The 23,174-nt window shown below is 31.5% G+C and overlaps 1 protein-coding gene across 2 annotated transcripts in view; it reads left to right on the top strand.

The window, feature by feature from the left end:
- Positions 1-16,453, top strand: part of LOC139484851 (uncharacterized) — a 47,304-nt gene extending 30,851 nt beyond the window's left edge. For both annotated transcript variants that reach the window (XM_071268850.1, XM_071268848.1), the window contains 7 exons: positions 2,135-2,201; positions 7,372-7,433; positions 7,766-7,834; positions 9,450-9,491; positions 11,114-11,209; positions 12,555-15,660; positions 15,953-16,453. In XM_071268850.1, coding sequence (XP_071124951.1) covers positions 2,135-2,201; positions 7,372-7,433; positions 7,766-7,834; positions 9,450-9,491; positions 11,114-11,209; positions 12,555-15,454 — 3,236 coding nt within the window. In that variant the 3' untranslated portion in view covers positions 15,455-15,660; positions 15,953-16,453. The remainder of the gene's footprint in view (positions 1-2,134; positions 2,202-7,371; positions 7,434-7,765; positions 7,835-9,449; positions 9,492-11,113; positions 11,210-12,554; positions 15,661-15,952) is intronic.
- The last annotated feature ends 6,721 nt before the right edge of the window (positions 16,454-23,174 follow it).

Below are 23,174 nucleotides of genomic sequence, written 5' to 3'. Positions count from 1 at the left end.
TTACCATTCAGTGATAACAAGCAGTTTTTTTACATCTTAATATTTTATGATGTATTTAAATGAGTAGTTATTGTTGCAAACTCCATTAGAAATTTGAATTGATATCAGTTTTGAAAAAGGGAAACGGGGATGTGAAAAAAAAAGGGGGGGGGGGTTAAATTTTTCTCATTTCAGATTTCATAAATAAAAAGAAAATTTCTTCAAACATTTTTTTGAGAGGATTAATATTCAACAGCATAGTGATTTGCTCAAAGGCAAAAAAAACCTTTTAAGTTCATTAGACCACATTCATTCTGTGTCAGAAACCTATGCTGTGTCAACTATTTAATTTTAGATTTAAAAAGTTTGAAGAAGAAATCTTTAATTGATTTGTAAAATCTTGGCATTTGTTTTGTGTAAAAAAAAAACCATGTAATGTCAAAAATTTGATCACAATCCAAATTCAGAGCTGTATCATGCTTGAATGTTTTGTCCATACTTGCCCCAACTGTTCAGGGTTCGACCTCTGCGGTCGTATAAAGCTGCGCCCTGCGGAGCACCTGGTTGAATGATGTTTATAAAAAAATATAATAACCATAATGTATTACTGCGCATGATCATTCTTCTGTATTACTATATATATTATGTAGAAAAACTCAAATGTAAACAAATGTATTATTTTAAGATGTTTAAATGTGACGCATGGTCAATGTTTACCTGTAGGACATGATTTTTGACCCCGTACTGTCTACTGTCTAATTACTGGAAAATATCTAATATTTTAGGGGGAAAAAAATCCTTCTTGATCAATTTATCATAAGTCAATGGGAATATAACAAAACTCACCTTTAGAAATACTCAATTTAGATCCTTTGTTCATGAAATCATTCCACGTGTTATCCTTCAATCATTCGATCATCTCAATTTTCACGAGATTATGCCGATCAAGGTTAAGGGTCAATGATTAAATTATAACCAACATCGGATAATGAATAGTACAACTTCCGTATTTACGTTACATTATGATGACCTCCACATAACTAAGAACTTAGACAAATTGTTAAAATCAATGTATTGTATTTATGATAACTAATCATAATTAATATATATATATATACATATAAATATAAATTTACTGTATAATCTCCCTGGTTAAACAGTAACTAATTCACAGGGATACCCGGCTGAATGCTGTGAGTCGAGTAATTTGATAAACAGCAAAGAAATGTGCAATAAAAGATTTATCGTTTAAAAAAAAAAAAAAAAAAACATTTACTTTGCATAGTATACGAATCTAGTATCTAAAATATCATTGTTAAAATTTGAGTTATCTACCTTTGTCAATAATTGTAGATCCGACTCAAATTATTGACAAATGAGATTCGTTTTTAATGTTAGCTTAGTATGATTCCTTTATTTTTTCGTTTTAACTTTTATCATGCTGAAACTTTAAATGGTTATGTAAGCTTATTCTTTAGTCATACGATACACGTCTTGTGGATCTTTTACGAAAACTGTACATCTCATGTACACGCATATTGAAAAGATTAAAAATGTAAAGTATAAATGAATTGATAAGTTCTTGATGATAAAAATATACAATATATTATAAGTATGCCCCTCTTGTCCCCACCCCTAGACGAAGGGGGCACTAATTACATTTGTGTATCTAGTACGTGTCCATTTATTTTTTTGTGGCTTTTACCCGTTATGAGTAATGCTCCTTTATAAACATGAAAACTGCAGAATTTTCGTTTCTGTTGTCTAATTTTACTCAATCAAATGTTACAAAACTTATACCCTATGCCTGCTTATAATCACTAGACATAGGTTAAGTAAGAAATCGGGTGGCTCCACGTTTACAAATCATGAGTTATGCACCTTCATAAACATCAAATCTGCCGAATGATTATATTTAATGTTTTAACTTTGGTTTACCTGAACCAAATGCTGTGAAATTTATACACTAGTTGATGCTTATTACCACGAAACACAGAACACGAAATTTGGTGGCGTCACTTCCACCGTTTTTGAGTTATGCATTTATGAGGTGGTGTCACTTATACAGTTAGTGTATCGACTCATGCATATTTACAAGCAGGGGCATATATGGTTTAAATAGTCATTTTCTATTTATTTTATAAATATCTTTCAGATTATGAATGTATAAATAAAAATGTGTGGACAGGAAAGTTTACTTGTGCTTTGATACATTTCAATGGGTGAGTTACTGTTAAACATAATGCACATTACTGTATTGTTTGCACATTTATGTTAACTTAATTAAGGAATTATAGTAGTCTCTGCTATCTCGGATTGTAAACTGGAAGAACAGAAACAGTCTTTATTTAATAAGTTTATCGTCTATTCAAATAACGTTCCATTTTTTTTGTATAATCTACGCAATTTTTTTACTTTTTTTTACAACCTCTAGCATTTGTTATTAAATATACACAAAGACCCCCTGTAATCGACAAAAATGTAGTCGTAACCTAAGACTAAGCTCGTAAGATATATAACAGGCATATTTTACTTTGTACAGTGGCATATCGAAAATGGTATGGATGAGAACAAACTATTTATTTAACAAACAAGTCTGAACATATATATAATAAATTCTTTATTCCAAAAGCAATACATGTGATAGATTTCAAGTACAATAAATATGATGTAATTATTATATATTATCATTATTATAGTAATCATCCCATAGTACAGTATATATTAGTTATAGCATGCTATTAATTAACAAATTTAATAGTCTCACATCATTATATCAACTGATACAACTTAACAATCTTAGAACATAATATTAACAGATACAACTTAACAATATACTAGCATAATATTCATTAATATGACTAACAATCATGTTATGGGGTGCCTCAATCTCAAACCACATATTCTACGAACAAATAACAATGATATACGTTTGAATACTGATGGATTTTCCAGAAATAAGGCTGTATTTGCTTTTTATTGGTCAATATCCATAATGCGCCTCATATTTATAAATCTATGTGTAGTGAAGAAGACATGTTTCTAATTTTTAAGAAGTGACTGAGCTTAACCATTGTCTTGAATCTGGAGGTAGAGGGTCATTGAATAATTGTGCAAAAACTATGGAGTTATGAAATGTTTGTAAAGTATTAAATTTCCCCCAAAAAAAATTGAGAATGGGAATTTTTTATTACAAGGAGCTTTTTCTTGACAAACTTTATGCTAATTTACCAGAAAATGAATCACCCATTGACCCCCAAAATGTAACCACACATGTGAAAATGTCTCAGTTTCACAAAAGACCATCATACATATCTAAGTTGCTGATTTGGAATGAGGTACAGAGAAAAACGTCACCATTACCGCCTATACGGAAAATTATTTACGTATATTGTTGTTCATAGGTGTTTCTCGTTTTTTATTCAGATTAAACCGTTGTTTTTCACTTTTGAATGGTTTTGCATCATTCATATCTTGGGCCCTTTTTAGCTTGTTGTTTGGCGTGAGCTCCGAGTTGAAGACAGTTCTTTGACCTGTAATGGTTAACTTTTACAATTTGTGACTTCCATGGAGAGTTGTCTCATTGACACTCATACCACATCTTCTTATATCTATGTATAGGCGTACTAAGATTAAGCTGCATATTTGAATTTCTTGCATGTATGTATTTGTAAAACTGACATTCAGGATAATACTTTAATATGATATTATTTCTTAACAAATCTATCAGTAACACGCTTCAAAACATCTTCATTTAGAACATCGTGTGTCAGCCATACATAATGAATCTCTTATTTTGAATGTCCATCTCAAATTAGTTTTACTTTTTACATAGCTAGTCTCCTGTAATTCTGCTGAATATGTTTTTTTCAGAATACTATCGTCAGTTATTAAAAATATACACCAATATTGAATCATTGTACAACACGTCTGTACATACAAAAGAACCTTCTTAGTTGCAAATTGCCATGTGATTTGATGTTAATTCGAATGTTGTAACTGTCAAACGTTTTGAAACCTTTCATATAATTACACGTTCTAAGAAATTCTTACATTTTACGACTATTGGTCATGGTTAAACTGCATCTTTTGTTTCGCCTGTACGTTTTAAACGGTAAGCATTTTTATTTTATGTTGTTGGGAATGCATTGTCAATAAGTATACTATATAAGTTCACACGTTGTTCTTTTAAATTTGACTTCGTTCATCGGTTTCTTTTCGGTTTCCATGTCAGTATTTGTTTTACTTTCATACCGATTTTGTTGTTTCAAATGTTTTCATAAGCTGGTGAAGTGTACTTTTTATTGTTCTGTGCTCGACATGCACGTTTGGAAAAACCATTCACTTCGTTTTAGGACACAATGTTTTTTTTACAAGATACGACTTCTTTGTCAATAGTTTTAAATTTTTAATCAAAATTGCATTCCGTTTTTCTGTCGAGTCTAAGTTTTGAAAATTTTGTTTCTAAAACTTAGGATATATTGTTCAAAGATTAAAATCAAGACAAGGCGGATCGGATGATTAGCTAGGTGATTGTGAATATTGTTCTGGATTGATGCGGTATACCTGTGTATTGATTTCCTGGGTTTATCGATTAAGTCTTATAATCAATATTTGATTTGATTTATATTCCTTATTCAATTGTACGTATGTGCCGACTTTAAATAACATTTACTCACTGAATGACTTACTTACTAATTCATATTTCCAATGTTTGCAATGGTTGGTTGCTTGACAATATCTGATTTTAAGAAGAGTTTCTCGATGAAAGATATTCGTTGTCTGTTACAGAGCGTGTTTGTCTTATATTTTATATCTCGACATTACTATAGATTGCACTTTGTGAATACAGCTGTTTCTCAAACCACGCCTCTTTTGAGGAGATGTAGAATATTTATAGAAAATTAATTTTGTTTACATAATGGTACCCAGTTATGCTCTCTGTGTTCCATCTCATAGAAGCATAACTTGGGAAGTTACCAGTAAATATACATGTGCATATTGTTTACATTGAAACCTGTGGTAACCCTTCATTTGAGGTAGGGGTAGATAAGAAAATTAGTGTTAGTTTAAACTTTGAAAAGTGCAGGGCATATAAACGTATATAAATATGCCGCACAGCCCTATATTTTGACCTTTGAAAACAAATGTTGTGCCTATGAACTTGCAATTCTAGGATAAGATTTTTTTTAAAAACTTCATAGTTAAAGTGGTACAATTTTAGTCGTATAAGGAGTAAGGAGTACCTATGGGAAATTGCATTGTCAATATTTACAGAAATGCAACCTTTACTGATTTACCCTAGTTCAGAGCACAACTTACCAAATTGTACATCATATATTACGCCAAATGTATTGTTATGTAAATGTTGACTTCTATTTGTACTCGCCAGAGTCCAATTAAAGAAATCAATTATTTCTATATTAGAGACGACAAATCAAAACTACTGTAAATGTTTAATTCTTAAATATATCGAAAAAAGAAAAACAGATATACCTAATTAAGAATTTTGTAACTGAAAATAAAGGATTCGGTACAATAAAAGGTGATTTATAGAATATTACGTTTTGAAAGACAAACTCAGTCAAAATATCTCCTTAAAAATGAGAAATTGAGAGAGAAATATGCGGCTATTCAATCCTCCCCATGTTATTTTTGGTACGACGCAGGTGTCAACGATCGCAGGTAGAAAAAAATGTATAAACATTTTACTTTTTTAAGTAATTGTGTTGGGCTAGTTTCAAATGATAAAAATTATGAAGGTACCATCTAAATATAAACACGTATTGGTAATCGGTCACATAATGTTAATTGTGTTAATCACGTCTTGCATACTAGTATCTTTTTCACAAGCGAACACTTTCTTCAACGACAATTACACTGAGATATTTGAACAATATTCTGTTTGCTATCACATTTTATATAGAGTGTTTAATTATGGAATCTGGTTTAAACAATTCAAGGTTAAAATATATAATATATAATTCTTGCACTTATCGGAAAGTATGATCAACTTTAATCTTTTCTTAAAAAAAATATTTTGGAGTATGTGCCCCAATTATACAAAATTTTCATTGTGCGCTTATAAAACTATATCTCGTTTGAATTAGATACATAATCATATGATACAGACAAAATTATACATTGCATGTTGTAATTTTATTTTGGGGACTGTGCCCCAAACTGAAAATGATGGAGATAGCTTGCTTCGTCATTGCATGCTGCTTTTTAAAAATATGTTATTTTATCAATTTGGGGCTTGTGCCCCAAAATATACAAGCTTGCCAATATCAAAGCTATACACATTTCATTCAAGTAAAGTGGAAAAAAGAGAATAAAATAGATTTTCTCTTTTTAAAATAGAAATTGTTATATATATATATAATATATCATGCTATAACCCTTATGAACTCAAATTCAACCAGTGTTTAAACAAACAAAACCACTTGATGGCTTTGCCACACCCTTTTTTTCATTTAAATTTCGTCCATATTTTCGGAATCAAATTACAAATAAGGCTTCACTTTTAATAAAAAAAAAAGCATCCACATTACGTGTTTATCGGCAGTTATCACTCTTATAGAACCCACTCATGCCGTTCAATATTTCACATACAGATGTTTTTTTCTTTCAAGAAGATCAAATAAAATCTAGGAATATCATCAAACGTCAATTTCGTGACTTATGCGATTGCGTCTATCCAATGCAACTCAAATGATGGATAAAGCAGATACAGCAAAGCTTGACAGTAGGCTACAGATCGATAACGAGAATTGATAACTTAAATCACTTAAAAGATAAACTAAATTTTTAAGTACAGATAATGAATTTTCTGCATTTTCTGAGATAAAGTATAATTTTCTCAAATTTGAATTAAGCTGAGATAATCTTAGTCATTTGAGATAAACCGGGTTTATCTGAAATAATAGTGTATCTGAGATATAATCTAAGACTAATTAATAAAAGTGGTTCAGGCGTGCCATAAATACATGTGCCAATCCAGTAGCAGTTGCATACAGAATATTGTAATGCTTTTTACAGCCTGCATATACAGCTTTGTATAGCTTTTTACAACTGGCATACATGCTTTTCGATTTGAATGTCCTTTATAAATGAAATAAGATCAGTCAAAAACACCTTTTTCTTGTGTATATACGAAAACGAAATAAAAATCATTCAGATGAACAACGGCTGTGATAATCATATATAAGATATATAATGTTTTGTTATATTTTTTTTATTTGAAAAAAAAATAACTGTATTAATCACATTACTAAATATACCTGGCATGTTTTTTAACAAGTGTTTCTAGGCAAGTTTCAAGCCATCAAATGACATCTGCTAATTTCGAAATTGCTGTTAATATGATAGTTTGTTAATCTATTTTGACAGTGACAAAGACAGTAAACCGACTACATCATTCATTCCAAATAGCAAAGAGACAGAAAGTAAAGGTAATTATGTCTATCATTATGTCTATGTTAATTTATACTATTCAGTAGCATGTTCAGTTAAGACACAACACATTTTAAGTGTAAAATCAAATCTAACGTTATTTTAAGATGATGCATTTTCATGTTGAATATAAATTATTGAATGTCAGAAATCTCTAAAAAAAAAAAAGAGGTGCAGTTACTGATACAAGTAAATATTCAAACAAAATTCTGAAATCAAAATTAACACATTAATTTACTGAAATCAAAGGAAAAAATTATTGCAAACATAGTAACTGTGAAGAAGTGTTAAAGACCGTAAGCGAATTATAACATTAACTTTTTTTTTGCAGCATACAATTTGTCAAACGAATATAAAATTGTCTTTACTGTAGTTGTGGCTGTAATTTTGTCCGCAATAGGTAAATATATCGTATTGAAATGTATATTTATTCTGAGATAATACTTAAGGTGGTATGGGTGTCCTCCTCCATCTTGGATTGTAAAAAAAAAGAGAACTAAAGGTCCAGATTTTCTATCAAGTTAGCCAAATTTGATGCAGGAATGCAGATATTTAATGTGAATTTTTATTTATTTGAGAATATAAATTATAAATATTAATAATTTTGCAAATGTTGATTATTTTTGGTTGTTTTTAAAAATGATTAAATTGGAATTTTTAAAGGGAGGTAACTCTAAAACAGTGCATTTTCTGAAGGATCCTACTACATGGAATTTTTCTATTTTGTATTTTAGCCGGAAAAACGTACGGTGACCCTATCTTTTCTTTTGATATTCTCAAAGCATTGTCTGAAAGCTATCTTTTCCTTAAGTATCTAACGATTCTATCATTTGTTTTAGTTCCTAATCAGAAAATGGTGTTTTTTCCTGTATAATCCATACAAAATATGTCATTTTGTCACGTCCTGTAGCTTGAGAAAATGCGCGGTTACCTATCATTTTTATTATATTTTTCAACATATATCAATAGATACTATGTTTTGGCAAAGTATGAACAAATTCTATCATTTTTATTTTAGACTCCCATACCATATGATCAGCTATTATACAAGAACACCAAAATAATATATTTGTCATGCTTTATATTCTAATCTTTAATGTTGAGGAATTGCCATCGTTGAACATGTATCTAGATCACGATGAGAAACACACGCTCTTTCCGAAAGACGTTTCTTTTGTTCCTGTCGACTATTGATTAAAATTAGTACTAGTACGATACAATGTTTTAGTTTTTTATTGCTTCTACGGAGCAAAATTATCTGGATAATAAGTTCATGTAATATTTCGTCAATTCGGTTTCCGTTTTGAAATATCAAAAGCAAAATGCAAACAACGAAAACATATGTATTCAACTGTGTGAAATTTCATTTTAACTGTTTATATTATTTCTTCAATAGTCTGGATTTACTCCCAACTACCCAACTCGTATATTATCAGATACGAAAAATAGTACATACTATATTAATCTACAATGTGAATTTTGAAAGGATGGCAAAATTCGTCTATTAAATAATGGCAACAGTGATTTACACTCAAAAATAAAAGAAAACAAACGACACAACGTTATAATGTAATACACACAGAAACGAACTATAATATAACAATGGCCATATTCCTGACTTGGTACAGGGCATTTTTAAAGGAAAAAATGGTGGGTTGAACCTGGTTTTGTGGCATGCCAAACCTCGCACTTTTATGGCCATGTGAAATATAACATCAAAATGACAACACAGGACTACAATATAAATAAATTGGAGAACACAATTGACAAAGAATCACACGAACAACAGCCAACAAAAGGCAACAAGTTCAAAATTTTAATACGCCAGAAGTGTATTTTGTCCACACAAGACCTACGTGTGACGCCCAGATACAAAAGTGTAAAAGCCGAAACGAGTACAAAGTTGAACTTGACAGTGATTTTGCAGACGTCGTCTTAAAAGATACATTTGAAAAACACTGAACTTTGATTACATGCTTTATAAGTACTAGCTTTTTGATATGTCTAATTTGCAGCTTTTATGATGTGTGTGCTCTTCCTTGCCAGATCTCTGAGTGGTAAGTTAGTTTACAAGAAAAAGGAATATATGCTTTACTAGAATTCAAAAATTCAAAAATTCTAAACACATTATAATACTCGTTAATTGTGGAGTATAAAACGTCTTCAAGCAATGTGTTTAAAGTTCTTGTTGTATGATTAAAACATGTGCGTATTGGGAATTTTCTTTTCAGATCATTATTTCATTGTTCAATATTTAATCAAATTTTCGCAGGAAAAATTTGTTATTGATTTGGGGATGCACCATGTAGGGGCCGAATGCCAAACAGTGTCCGTTCATTAACATGAAAACGCTGGACGATTTATTTTTTAAATTTAGATATGTTGTTTCCTGTGGTGACTAAATGAAGGTCAAGTTCATTTCTACACGACTTTAGCTTTTCCCGTTCATGAAATTTTGGACCCTTTCAGAAATTAAAAGATATTATAATGTCTTATTATCTGATTGAATTATTGCACTTTGAACACAATTAAATTAATAGGTTGTTATATAGATAGTCTATTAATGATTGTATCTTTTCAATCTGGTCAAGATTTGTCAACAATTTCTTTATAACAATTTGTTTAAGTCATGTGTGTTTGGATGTAGATGTCACAGTTGTTACGTTAATGTTGTTTTTTTGTTGTTGTTATGTGTGTTAATGTTTGTGGGTCCAGATTTCCAAACATCAGTTTCATCAGACAAAATATATATTTTTTACTAAACGATATATTTCGTTACTTTATATTGTGTAGATAAGTTGCAGATCTATACATGTATAAGTTGTTGACAAATGAAAGAAAAACTATTGCGAACTATTGATTATATTTGATTATAATTTGAAAACATCATACCTCATTTTAGAGAACTATTGTGCTAGAGGTTAAATCATATCTAATTTTAGATTTACATAACTGGGTCATGAAAATAAGTTTGAGTTATTTCCATTTGAACAGAAATAGTTCAATTTAAAAGAATGTCATCAACAAATGAATTTTGGGTCACATTTTTCAATTCGTTGACTACATACATTTTGTGTCACAAACCTACGTTGTATCAAATATTTAATCACAAAACGAATTCAGAACTGTTTTCAAGCTATAATATTGTGCTCATACCTGCTCAATTGTTCAGGGTTCTGCATGCGTTGTGCTTCACTCTCTCTGACAGCCTCTTGTTGTAATTCAGAATAATTGTTAAAAAATAAAATTCAATTTGATAGTCTCTGTATTCGATTAATTTTATTAAACCTATAGCTTTAATAAGATGGAGCATGCATTTTTCTTTGTATAAATAGGAAATGTTACTTTTGTAGAAAACCAGACAGTGTCGTAATTCCTTTTCGTGTACTAGATCATGACGTTTCCATTCAGATGGTCACAAATAGTCTCCCTAGTTAAAAGCTTTTATTTTGTTTAGAAATCAATGGCAGTTTTAGTGTACAGAAGTTCTCTGTGTTCATATCAAAGCAAAATGATAAATGTATGTGCAAGATTTGTATGGAAATGATTTACACAGACAAAACCACTGACATTTATTCTGATGACTTAAAAAGTACTTTGTAGTGGTTATATACAGTAGCACTCACTTTATAAATACTATGTGTTCACTTGACGCTTCACATTACCTTTCCAATTTTAGGCAGCGTAAATGGACATATACAATTTGAAGCTATTATGCGAGAAAACCTAGAATTAAAGAATAGGCTTGATAATCCAATACCAGAAAACATCAAGGGTAAGGCATACTATATACAAAATAGATTTTGCTAATCTCAAATTGTACGAGTTTGTCTGAATAAATATATTATAATCACTTGGCAGTTGTTGTATGTAATGCGGTTTCACAAGATGAAACAACTGTATTTTCACATAAAATCGTCTCTAAAATTCGATACTTTGTGAATATTTAATAACTTGTAAATTGAACTCCTTGGTATTTACAATGAATCAGTACCAAATGAATAAGTATGCTCAGTCGGTAACTAAATATTCAACCTTAATAGCCCTTTGTGGTACGGTTTCTCAAGGAAAAAACATCCCCATTTTCACAAAAACCCTTCCCATGAAATGTATTACCTTGTGAAAATTTATTAACCCCATAGTATTTTATACTGAAGCAGTACATTACAAATAGTTACTAGTATGCTCAATCAGTTACTAAAAATAACTATATTAAAAGCACTCTGTAATGAGTTATCTCGGGATGAAACATCCCTATTTTAAGACAAAACCTCTAAAAATTCAGTATTTTGTGAAAATTTAATAACTCTTTAGTATTAAGACTACCTCTGTAAAAAAAACAAATAGTAATACTCAGTCATTTGATAAAAATAGCAACGTGTCAAATATTGCTGAATGTATATGTAGTTTCTTGTGTACACGTTATATTTGAGTTACTAACTTTGAGGCGCATTAGTGATATTGACCCATATTGAAAACGACAGATTTGATTTTACCAAATAGTGTTGTGATCTATGACTTTCAGTTTAACTTGTGTATTTTTGTCCAGGCCAATAAGTAAATCAGGTAGTTTAATAGTTTTAAGACAATGGCTCCCACAACGCTTTACGTTGTCAATTTTGAATACAATGTATAAGCATTACATATTTATGCCAGGTACATTTTGGTAAAAAAGCAATTTCATGTGATTGAAGTTTTTGCAAACCACTTAAAAACAAAATATTGTACCCACTTGGACTGTGGTGAGCATCATTCTTATCATAAGTAAAAATCACAATGAAGTGTTAAATTTTGAAAAATTGTTCTATTACAAAACTATTGTGCACTACAAAATTGGTAACAACAAATCAATTTTGTTTTATAATTTATTAATCATGAACATTTTAACTGAGATAATGTGTTATTTATATAAATGTTAGATTTCTTTAAATAAAGTTTAAAAACAAATGAAAGAGATAAATTGAAAACTTTCGATTGTTAGTTATCAAACTACGAGATCAAGTTACAAGAAAATTTCACCAAAATCTGTGACATAGCCAATCAACCTGTAAACGTTTTGTGTCAGTATAATTCTGAAAAAAAATGGTATAATTGATTAAATGGGTATCATTTTTTTTTAGAACTACAGAATTATGAAAAGAAGCAGTGGAAAGAACGTTTGCATCGATTTGTTGAAACCAAGGCATCCAAAACAATATTAGAGAGCATGAAGAAAGGTCAGTGTATCCTGGTGTCAGGACCACAAGGATGTGGAAAGTCGTCAATGGCGTTTCACGTAGCATTAGCTATGGAGGAAACCGAGGAATTTGAACTATTGATTATTACAAATCCAGATGACATAGTTAAATATGCATCTAAAGATAAGAAACAGATATTTATCATTGACGATATATTCGGAAAGTATAGTGTACATGAGTATGATACTATGTGGTGGAGTAAGCAAGGTCATTTGGTTCTTGCGCTAATGGATAGAAATAAAGATTTTAAAATATTAGCAACTTGTAGGTCATATATTTATAGGTCAGTTGACATTGTTAGAGTGAAATCATCTTTTGTTCACCACAACCTTATTGCAGATGGCTTGCAGTTAACCGAAGACAATTGGCGGACAATAGGAAAATCATATTTAAGCGCAGAGACAATAGACCAATTAGGCAGTGAAGTCATTATGAAATTTAGCTTCTTTCCTACACTGTGCGCAGATTATTCATCCGATAAGAAAGAGACTGTTGTAGAATATTTTTCAACACCCTATAGTTATGTGGCCGCAGAGATCGAACAATACAATAAAACCAAAGATTTTCATTACTTTTTATTAGCACTATTAGTGATTTTGAACAATAATGTTAAAAAAGACAAACTTATCCATGATAACAATAATCGAGTTCAAGATGCATATTTTTTTGAACTTATTCGTTTTTTGGCAAATGAAATTGGTTATACCCAAATACCATCAAAACAGTCAATACTTTTTTGTCTGAAAGCCTTAGTTGGATCTTATTGCATCGAAACGGAAGATAAGTTTTCCTTTATGAACGAAACTTTGTTGAATATAATTGCACATATCTTGGGTCAACATATCCTACGAAGTTTACTGAAATATGGTAAAACCCTGTTTCTAAAGGATAGAGTTCAATTTTTGTCTCTGAATGGACATCCTCCAAAGTTGACAATTATGATTCCAGGCATACTAGAAAAAGCATACTTTGACCGAATCTTAATCGATATCAAAAAAGGGTTGTTCTGGGATGTTATAACGGATACGCAGAACGCATTTCCTCAATTTAGAAAAACATTTACTTCGTATATGAAAACCATATTAAAATGGAATGACTTAAAATACTCTGATGACGGTTCAACAGTTGTGCATGCTGTGTCATTAGCAGGTTATGACGACTACCTAACATATTTCTTAGATTTAGACAAATCCTTGGTGAACAAAGACAATAGGTCTGGTCAGATTCCGTTGCATTTGGCTTGTCTCAAGGGCCATAGTCATACAGCGCACCTATTAATTGAGAAAGGAGCATTTATTGACAAAACGGATAAAAATGAAAATACAGCTCTAGATATAGCATGCGCTGGTGGTCATAAAGATACAGTAGCTGTGCTTTTGTCGAAAAAAGCTACTATAAAACAAAGACATACAGATCTGAAAACGCCATTACATGTAGTTTGCAGAAATGGAAATAGGAGCATAGCTGAAATGTTATTGGATAGAAATGCAAAGGTCAATGTAAAGGATAAATCTGGATACACTGCTTTACATTTAGCTACAATGAAAGGATCTGCAGACGTAGTTGAATTGTTAATTCATAATAAGGCTGATTTCAATCTTACTGACAATAAAGGTCGAACTCCGATATTTTTAGCTTGCGAGAGGAAGCAGAAAAAGATTGCTGAGTTTCTTTTAAAATGGAATGCTAACACATTAATAGATAATGAAGAAGGAAAGCGTCCAATACATTGTTGCTGTGAAGTAGGAAGTAGTGAAATAACCGAGCTGTTACTTTCTCATGGTGTTGACATAAATCAACGTGATTCACATCAATCTACTCCACTCCATTGGGCTTGTAAAAAAGGTCATGAGCTAATTGTTAAAAATTTATTAGATAACAATGCAGACGTTTTTCTCTATAATAAGAATAAAAATACGCCGCTTCATATTGCGTGTAAAAAGGATAATGTCAGCATCATTAAGATGTTGTTAGACTACAAGGCAAATGTTAATTGCACAAACATATATGAAAAGACTCCACTACATCTGGCATGTGCACACGGTCTACAGGAAGCAGTTTCCTTCCTTCTGCTACATGGAGCAGATCCTTGTGCTAAAGACATAGAATCAGCCACTCCTCTTCATCTAGCTTGCTTCAGTGGAAATGCAAGTATTGTTGAAGAATTATGTAAGCATGGTGTTTCAGTTGATGAAACAGAAAAATATGGTAGGACACCTCTCTATATTTGTTGTGAAAAAAGTCATTTAGGCTTGATCCAAATACTAAAACAATATGGAACAGATATGAATAAAACGGAGGAAGGTGGTTTAACTCCTCTGTATATTGCTTGTCGCGACGAAAAGGTAGATATCATTAAACTGCTTTTAATATACGGTGCACATGTAAATGAACCAGATAAAGATGGATGGACACCACTGTATCTAGCATGTAAAGAGAGTAACATAGAAATAACTAGAATTTTAATACAAGAAGGTGCGAACGTAAATCAAGCTGATAAAGATGGTATAACACCTCTTCATGTGACTGCTCAGACTGGAAACACTGATCTTATGAAATTGTTGATTGAAAGTAATGCATCTGTAAATATGGTAGAAAAATTAGAACAGACGCCTCTTTTCAAGTCTTTATCAGCAGTCCATAAAGACGTAACTGAATTATTGCTTCAGAATGGTGCATCTGTAAATGTGAGTGACAAGTTCAACATGACGCCTATTAAATTTGCTCTACTGAAAAAGGACAAGGAGATAATAAACTTACTACAACATTACAATGTGGAGTAATTTAAAGATGACAGAATAGGAGTGCATGTCAAATTAAATTGATAGTTTATGTTTGTTCTTAGCTATAAGGTAAACAGAAAGTTTTAATCTTAATTCCTTTGGCGCAAAAGACGTATTGATATACATATTTTAAACTCATGGTTTTAAACCATTCCATTTACTAGTATGTGATGTTACAACACATGTATACTTTCGTCGCCTAGCATGTACAAAAGAGGGACGAAAGATACCAGAGGGACAGTCAAACTCATAAATCGAAAATAAACTGACAACGCCATGGCTAACAATGAAAACGACAAACAGACAAACAATAGTACACATGACACAACATTGAAAACTAAAGAATAAGCAACACGAAACCCACCAAAAACTAGGGTTGATCTCAGGCGCTCCGGAAGGGTAAGCAGATCCTGCTCTACATGTGGCATCAGTCGTGTTGCTCATGTTATAACAAATTCGGTAAATAGTCTTAATTCGGTAGGTCACATTCATGAAAAGGCAAATGTACATGTGTACAGAGTAAGGAAAAAAAAAAACATTTCAAATCTTTTATGATTATTTGTTTTTTCTAAATTAATTAAGTCGACTGTGTTATGAATGGCATATTCCTTTTATGGTTTCTATTTGTACTTTGCCAAATTAAAACATAGGTAAAGTACTTCATTAGTTATAATGTATAACATTTGGATGTAACTATTCTTGAATATTTCTTACAGTGTACATGGTATATGTATGTTTTTGACCGCAAACAAGTGTCTTGCAGGTTACATTGTGACAAATCAATTTAAATTAGAAGAATATATATCCACAAAGTTAACCACTAATCAGCACTCAATTTGCAAAAAAATAAATAATATTTTATTGTGTAGTCAACACTTCCTTTCACACCCGAGCCATTTAACTTTGTAGAATGTTTTGGTTTTTTTTATCATTTTATGATGTGCATTAAACATTGTTTGCAGTCTTTCCAGATGAAAAATCATAGTGAATTTTAAGCAAAATTTTCTAATGTTTTTTTTGTGTTTTCGGTAACATTGTATTTTAAATAAATGTAATATATGTATTACTGGCAAGTCAGGAATTTCATTACTACAAATTGACTAAAACCTTAAACCAATTTTCAATAGACACACAACTTTGGTTTGTAAGTTAGGCTGTACTTGTAGAAACGTTTTTCAAACGAGAAATTAAAGCGCATTCAAGTTTATTTGAAAATGTTGTTTATTGAGCCAGGAAGAACTAATCGGTTCTTGAAATAAACTTACTTTTAAAAGGTTACCAATTCAAAACTCTAGTTATATCTTTAAATATTGTATTTTTGGTATAAATGTTAGTTTTCTGAACTAATTTTATTCTTAAATGCACATTCACGATTGTACAATCTGTTTATTCCTGTATATTGGTATTGCACAAGGTCATGTTTTTCTCAAACTCTGAATGACATCTTTACACCAAATATATATATTGCATATTGGATGTGTACTGATTATGCTTATTGATACTTTAATCTTAAATACATGATGTTTTTACTTCTAGTTATTGGCCTTGAACTAGCTGGCAGTAATTGCTCATTACTCTCAAATCTATACTTAGTGTATATTGTTGTGGATATATAAATAACCTGCCATTTTTGGTCTATGGTTTTATAACTTGTTTTTCAAATTTGTATTGATCTGATGAGTTAAGCCTTTTTCAACCAATTTGTATAGTTTGTGCATAGCTGTGCTGTGCTGTTAAACCCCTGTTCCGGGTTAAGGGTTCGGTTTGGTGTCGGCAATCATGTTTAACCCCGTCACATTATATATGTTCATTTCCCAAATCAGGAGCATGTAATTCAGTGATTGTCGTTTCTTTGTGTACACCATATAATAGTTTTTCGTTCACTGTTGTGTATATATATTAGGCGGTAAGTTATCTAGTTTGAACTGTTTAATATTTGTCATTTTGGAGTCTGTTATAGCTGACTATGCGATATGGGTTTTGTTCATTGATAGAAACCATACAGTGATCTATAGATGTTAGCTTCTGAATTGTTTGGTCTCTGGTTGAAAATTTTCTCTTTGCAATCATACCACATATTCTTGTTTTTAGGTCCAGGTAAATTGACTAATGCTGGGATTTTCTGGTCTTTATGGTCCGTGTATATCTGCGTCCATTCGTTTTTCGTTTTGAAATATCAAAAACAAAAAACGAAAGTGTTTTCATTTGTCGTTTTTGATTTCTTAAAAACCAAAATGAAAAACGAAAGTGTTTTCATTTGTCGTTTTTGATTTCTTAAAAACCAAAACGAAAAACGAAAGTGTTTTCATTTTTCGTTTTTAATTTCTTAAAAACCAAAATGAAAAACAAAAGTGTTTTCGTTTTTCGTTTTTGATTTCACAAACAAAAAACGAAAAACAAAAGTATTTTCATTTTTCAATTTTGATTTCTCAAAAACTAAAATCGAAAAATGAAAGTGTTTCATTTTTCATTTTTGATTTCACAAAAACCAAAAACGAAAAACGAAAGTGTATTTATGTTATCTTTCCAACACAGTTTAATTGTCATTCAAAAAATGACAATGTTGTCATATGTCATTCATTTAAAGGTCGATAAGTTTAAAAGCACAGCAGTTGTCATATCAATACTACTTTAATCGAAGATATTGTCGACGGATGCAAAAGTCTTTAGCAATCGGAACAATATGGATGCGTGAACTTTATTACTTTTAAGTTTAGAAAGGTCGATCCAAGATTATTAGAATTGATGACCAAGATCCATCTGCCAGTATTTTACGAACTACGAGGACGATAATGTATTTTGCTTGATTTAATTTTCAAAATTTCCGCAATTTCACAATTCAAACTGGGATATTAAATTGGTTTGTCATTAGGAGCCTATAAGGTATTAATTTTGCTTATTTGTGAAGACTATAAGGTGACATTAACTAGATGTCGTTGATGGGGGATTATTGAATTGGGAATAGTGGACAAAAAATATAAATAATAGAGACAATGGACCAAGAAGTAAATAAAATAGCTAGAATAATGGTGTTAAAATGTAATGATAAGAGAATAATTGTCAAAAAGTATAAAGAATAGAGAAATATGGCATAAAATATCACAGAATACAGAAATTAAGAACCCCGAATCCAGACCATCATACTAGTTGCCTTAATGAACGTTAGTTTGTCTCTGGGAGATTGCTATTGGTTATTATATGGTTTCTCTTTATTTCTATGTCTATTAATTCAGAAGAATGCTTTCATTATTTACCAACATTTTACATATCACATTATAAAAAAAGACTATTATTTTGCAAACTACCATAGATTTCCGGTAATTGTTCTGCATAGACCACACCACATTGGAGTCCCTGTAAAATTTTTTCAAGTGGACCGCAGTTACCCACCCTACCCCATCATTACATAAAAGTTAATAAACAAATGTCTACGGAAATATTTCTGTCCGAACAATGTGTAAAGGGGAGCTTGGTAGCTGATGTCTGCTGGAGAAAAAAATCAAGGTTGCTGTTTAGCTTATTATTTTTCAAAGATAGGTCCAAAGTTGGGGTCGAACACCGAACCCCATCCCTACCGAAAATGTAATAAAAATTGTCCTCACTAGGTGCAAAGGGAAGCTGGGTAGCTGGGGTCTACAGTAGAAAAATCCAAGGTGTTGCTCTGCTTATTTTTTTTTTATAAAGTAGGTCTAAAGTTGAGGTCGTATACCCTACAAAAACCCTTACCAGACAGTTAATAAAAAAATTCTGCGGCAATACTTTTATCTGCTCTAGGTGAGAACGTAAGCTATGTACTTGATCAAAATTACAAGTTAATTTATAGCACAGATCAATCTTTTTTAAGCTAATAAATAATTTACTTGCCCACCATGCTTTGAATACAAAAAATAAACCTTTTGTCCAGTCATATTTAAGCGAAATCCACTAGTTCAGAGGTAGAATGTTTTGTAAAAACAGTTTTGTGTGGCAAAAAAAAGTTAAAGCACGAGTGCAACTTTCTTTTCTTTTAAAGCAGAATTATTATTACTTTTCATGAACTATTTGACAGGATGCCGATAATAAGGAAAGTTATTTCACCCAATAGTGCAATTTTGCCATCATTAAAAAAAATCATAATTATTTACGATTCTATAAACACTCCAAGTGTTGACTATTTAAAATGTAAAGCGGGCAGTACGCTGTGTAATATATCGAAAGCGATTGGTTTTGGCTTTATATAACTAATAATAACATAAGATGTATGTTTCATTATAATTCGTTATTCTGATTGGCTAACTGCACATCTCATGTTACATTACACAACGAAAATCATTATTCATGACGACACGAGGTCCCACAATAAAGTGCAAAGGTGAATTTAATAAAAACTTGATAAAAATCGTGTTTTCATGATCCTAGCTAAAACATGTAATTATAAATATTGAATGCTTCTTTTTGTAACTTCATAGGGTTGTAAAAGCATTGACCGTGCGTACATTTTCAGAATGAAGCGCTTCCGCTTTTCATACAAAATGTATTTCGGTCATCGCTTTACACCTCAATGAAGTAACAAAAAAAAAGCATTCAATTCTTAAATAAACCAGAAATGAAATTTTAAAATTCATTGAAAAGTGTCTTTGACTGCTTAATTATATTTTAAAAACTGATGATATAGTGGTTATATATTAATAAAAACATTTTAAGTACGTTTGAGTCTTATGCAATATTTGTTTTTATATATTTGAAAACTGACTGCTACCGACTGGTTGCTTGAGCCTGGTCTCACAAACTCCGCATTTTCATTACAGCCGATTACATTGAGTGTGTAGACAAAGGTAATATCTTTGGATCGCTTGTTTGTTAGCTGAACTATGAAGTAACTAGGTAAGGTATACCACCTCCTGTAGAAGGAGCCTAGTCCTACAGACAGATTGATTGGTTATTTGTCGAACTAGTCTACTCTTACAGGAGGGTAGTTTACTTAACCTAATAATACAAGCAAGCTAATCAAGGATAGGCTACCTTTGCCTACACACTCAGTGCAATCGGCTGTAACTTTTTTACATTACAGGTTGCAACACCTTGCCAAATCATTAGGTTCCAATAAACGTTTGGAAAATTTAGTTAATGTGCTTTCCAATAGGGTTTTATGCAGAACAATTACCGGAAATCTATTATGGAAACTTGCAAAAACAATATCAAAATCGAAATCTAAGTGAACAATGAAGTTACTCACATTAAAAAAGGTTGAGACATTGAAGGCCAAATATTTTTTTTATTCTTGCGTGTCTTATTATAATCAGACGGTAATTTTAGAGTTTACAAAGAAATTTAATATTAAGACAAACATTAATGTCGAGTCTCATTGGTGAAATTAACACTACAATACAAATAAAGGATTCTCAAATGATCATGACTTTTGCTTGTAGTAAAATGATCAATCGATCAATCAATCAATCAATCAATCAATCAATCAATCAATCAATCAATCAATCAATTGATCAATCAATAAAATTGAGCATGGAAATAAAAAATGTGTCAAAGAAACAACAGTCAGCCTAACCAAAGAGCACAGCCGAAGGCCACCAATGAGTCTTCAACACAACGAGAAAATCCGGGCTTCAGCTGGTCTCTAAATAAAAATATATACTAGTAATGTGAAAATGGACGTCACACTTAACTTCGACCAAAAAAAAAACATAAAAAAACTAACAAAGATCAGAGTCTACTGTCTTGGGACAGGCGCAAAAATACGGCGGGGCTAAACATGCTTTGTTAGATCTCAACCTTCCCGCTTTACAATTATATCTAGCTTATGTAGAATAAACAAACACACAACAATATGCACAGAGAAACTCAGTTTAAAAGAAATCCGAGTCCGATGACAAAATAGTAAACAAAAGAAACTACACAAAACGAATATGATTCATAAATTAACAAAGAACTACTAGCAGTAACTGACATGCCAGCTCCAGACCCCAATCAAACATATCGAAAGAATATACAGATATATAGATATAAGAAGATGTGCATGGTATGAGTGCCAATGAGACAACTCTCCATCCAAGTCACAGTGTGTAGAAGGAAACTATTATAGGTTAAAGTACCCTCTTCTACACGAATCCTTGGCTCACACCGAATAGCAAGTTATAAGGATCCTCCAAAATGACTAGTGTAAAACCATTCAAACGGGAAAACCAAAGGTCTAAACTCTATATATAACTAGAGGCTCTGAAGAGCCTGTGTCGCTCACCTTAAGCTTGGTCTATGTGTTTTTGGTGATGGTGATGTGTTCGTAGATCTTAAAAATGTACAAAATTATGAATATTGTTAAAAATTGACTATAAAGGGCAATTACTCCTTAAGGGGTCAATTGACCATTTTCGTCATGTTGACTTATTTGTAGGTCTTACTATGCTGTACATTATTGATGTTTACAGTTTATCTCTATCTATAATAATATTCAAGAAAATAACCAAAAGCTGCAAAATTTTCTTAAAATTACCAATTCAGGGGCAGCAACATAACAACAGGTTGTCTGATGCATCTGAAAATTTCAGGGCAGATATATAATGACCTAATAAACAATTTTACCCATGTCAGATTTGCTCTTAATGCTTTGATTTCTGAGATATAAGCCAAAATCTTCATTTTACTCCTATGTTCTATTTTTATCCATGGCGACCATCTTGGTTAGTTGGCAAGGTCACCGGACACATTTGTTATACTAGATATCCCAATGATGATGGTGGCTAAGTTTGGTTAAATTTGGCTCAGTAGTTTCAGAGGAGAAGATTTTTGTAAAAGTTACGACGACGGACGACGGACGCCAAGATATAAGAAAAGCTCACTTGACACTTCGGGCCAGGTGAGCTAAAAAACGAGAAGCGAGAACGAAATCAAAAAACGACAACTACTGTTTTTTTTTTACTAGACCAAATATTTCATGATTTTTTATTATCTAGGACTGTATTTTTGATTAACAATTGATAACCAAGTTTAATAAAATCATATGTGTGTATAGCAAACATATTAACTTTGGCTTGAAAGACGTCTATTTAATTGTTTTCGACTCGCTCTGCTCGGTCGGAAAAATTGACAAGAATAAAATCCTAAGATTGAACGCGTTCGTTCAACAATCTTATTAAAATTAATATATATTAATTTTCTCATACACATAACTATTACGAAATTAGAGATATACATTTTGATTAGATTAGTTCGTCTAATTTACAAATGTAGTGTTATCTGTAGTAAATTTACTGACTTCTTTAATAAAGGATTTGAATAAGAATGTGTCCATACCACACAAATGCCCCACTCGCACTATCATTTTCCATGTCTAGTGGACCGTGGAATTGAGGGTCAGAACTCTATATTTGGCATTGAAATTAAAAAGATCATATGATATAGAATATGTGTACTGAGTTTCAAAAAAATATATCTGTACATTAACTTCACTTTCAAGTATAGAGATGTGATTTTTTTTCTGAGACAAGTGCCTGTGACAATCCAAAAGAACTTGCAGTCATTCGATGTTCAGTACTTCAGTACTCTGATTGTTTGAAAACGAGGTAAAAATACCCTGCCACATTCGGTATGTGTTTTTGTTAGACCTTTTTTTTCCTTCTGTTTTGTATCGATCTCATACGTCAAGCCCTTTTCCACTGATTTGTATAGTTTGTTCTTATGCTGCGCTGTAACAAAACTGTCCCGGCTGTTTACAAGCATGTTAAACGCC

Source organism: Mytilus edulis, chromosome 8 (genome assembly GCF_963676685.1).
Source record: "Mytilus edulis chromosome 8, xbMytEdul2.2, whole genome shotgun sequence".
Taxonomy (NCBI): Eukaryota; Metazoa; Mollusca; class Bivalvia; order Mytilida; family Mytilidae; genus Mytilus; species Mytilus edulis.
The sequence above is the reverse complement of the archived record's forward strand: the minus strand, read 5'-3'. Positions and strand labels throughout refer to the sequence as shown.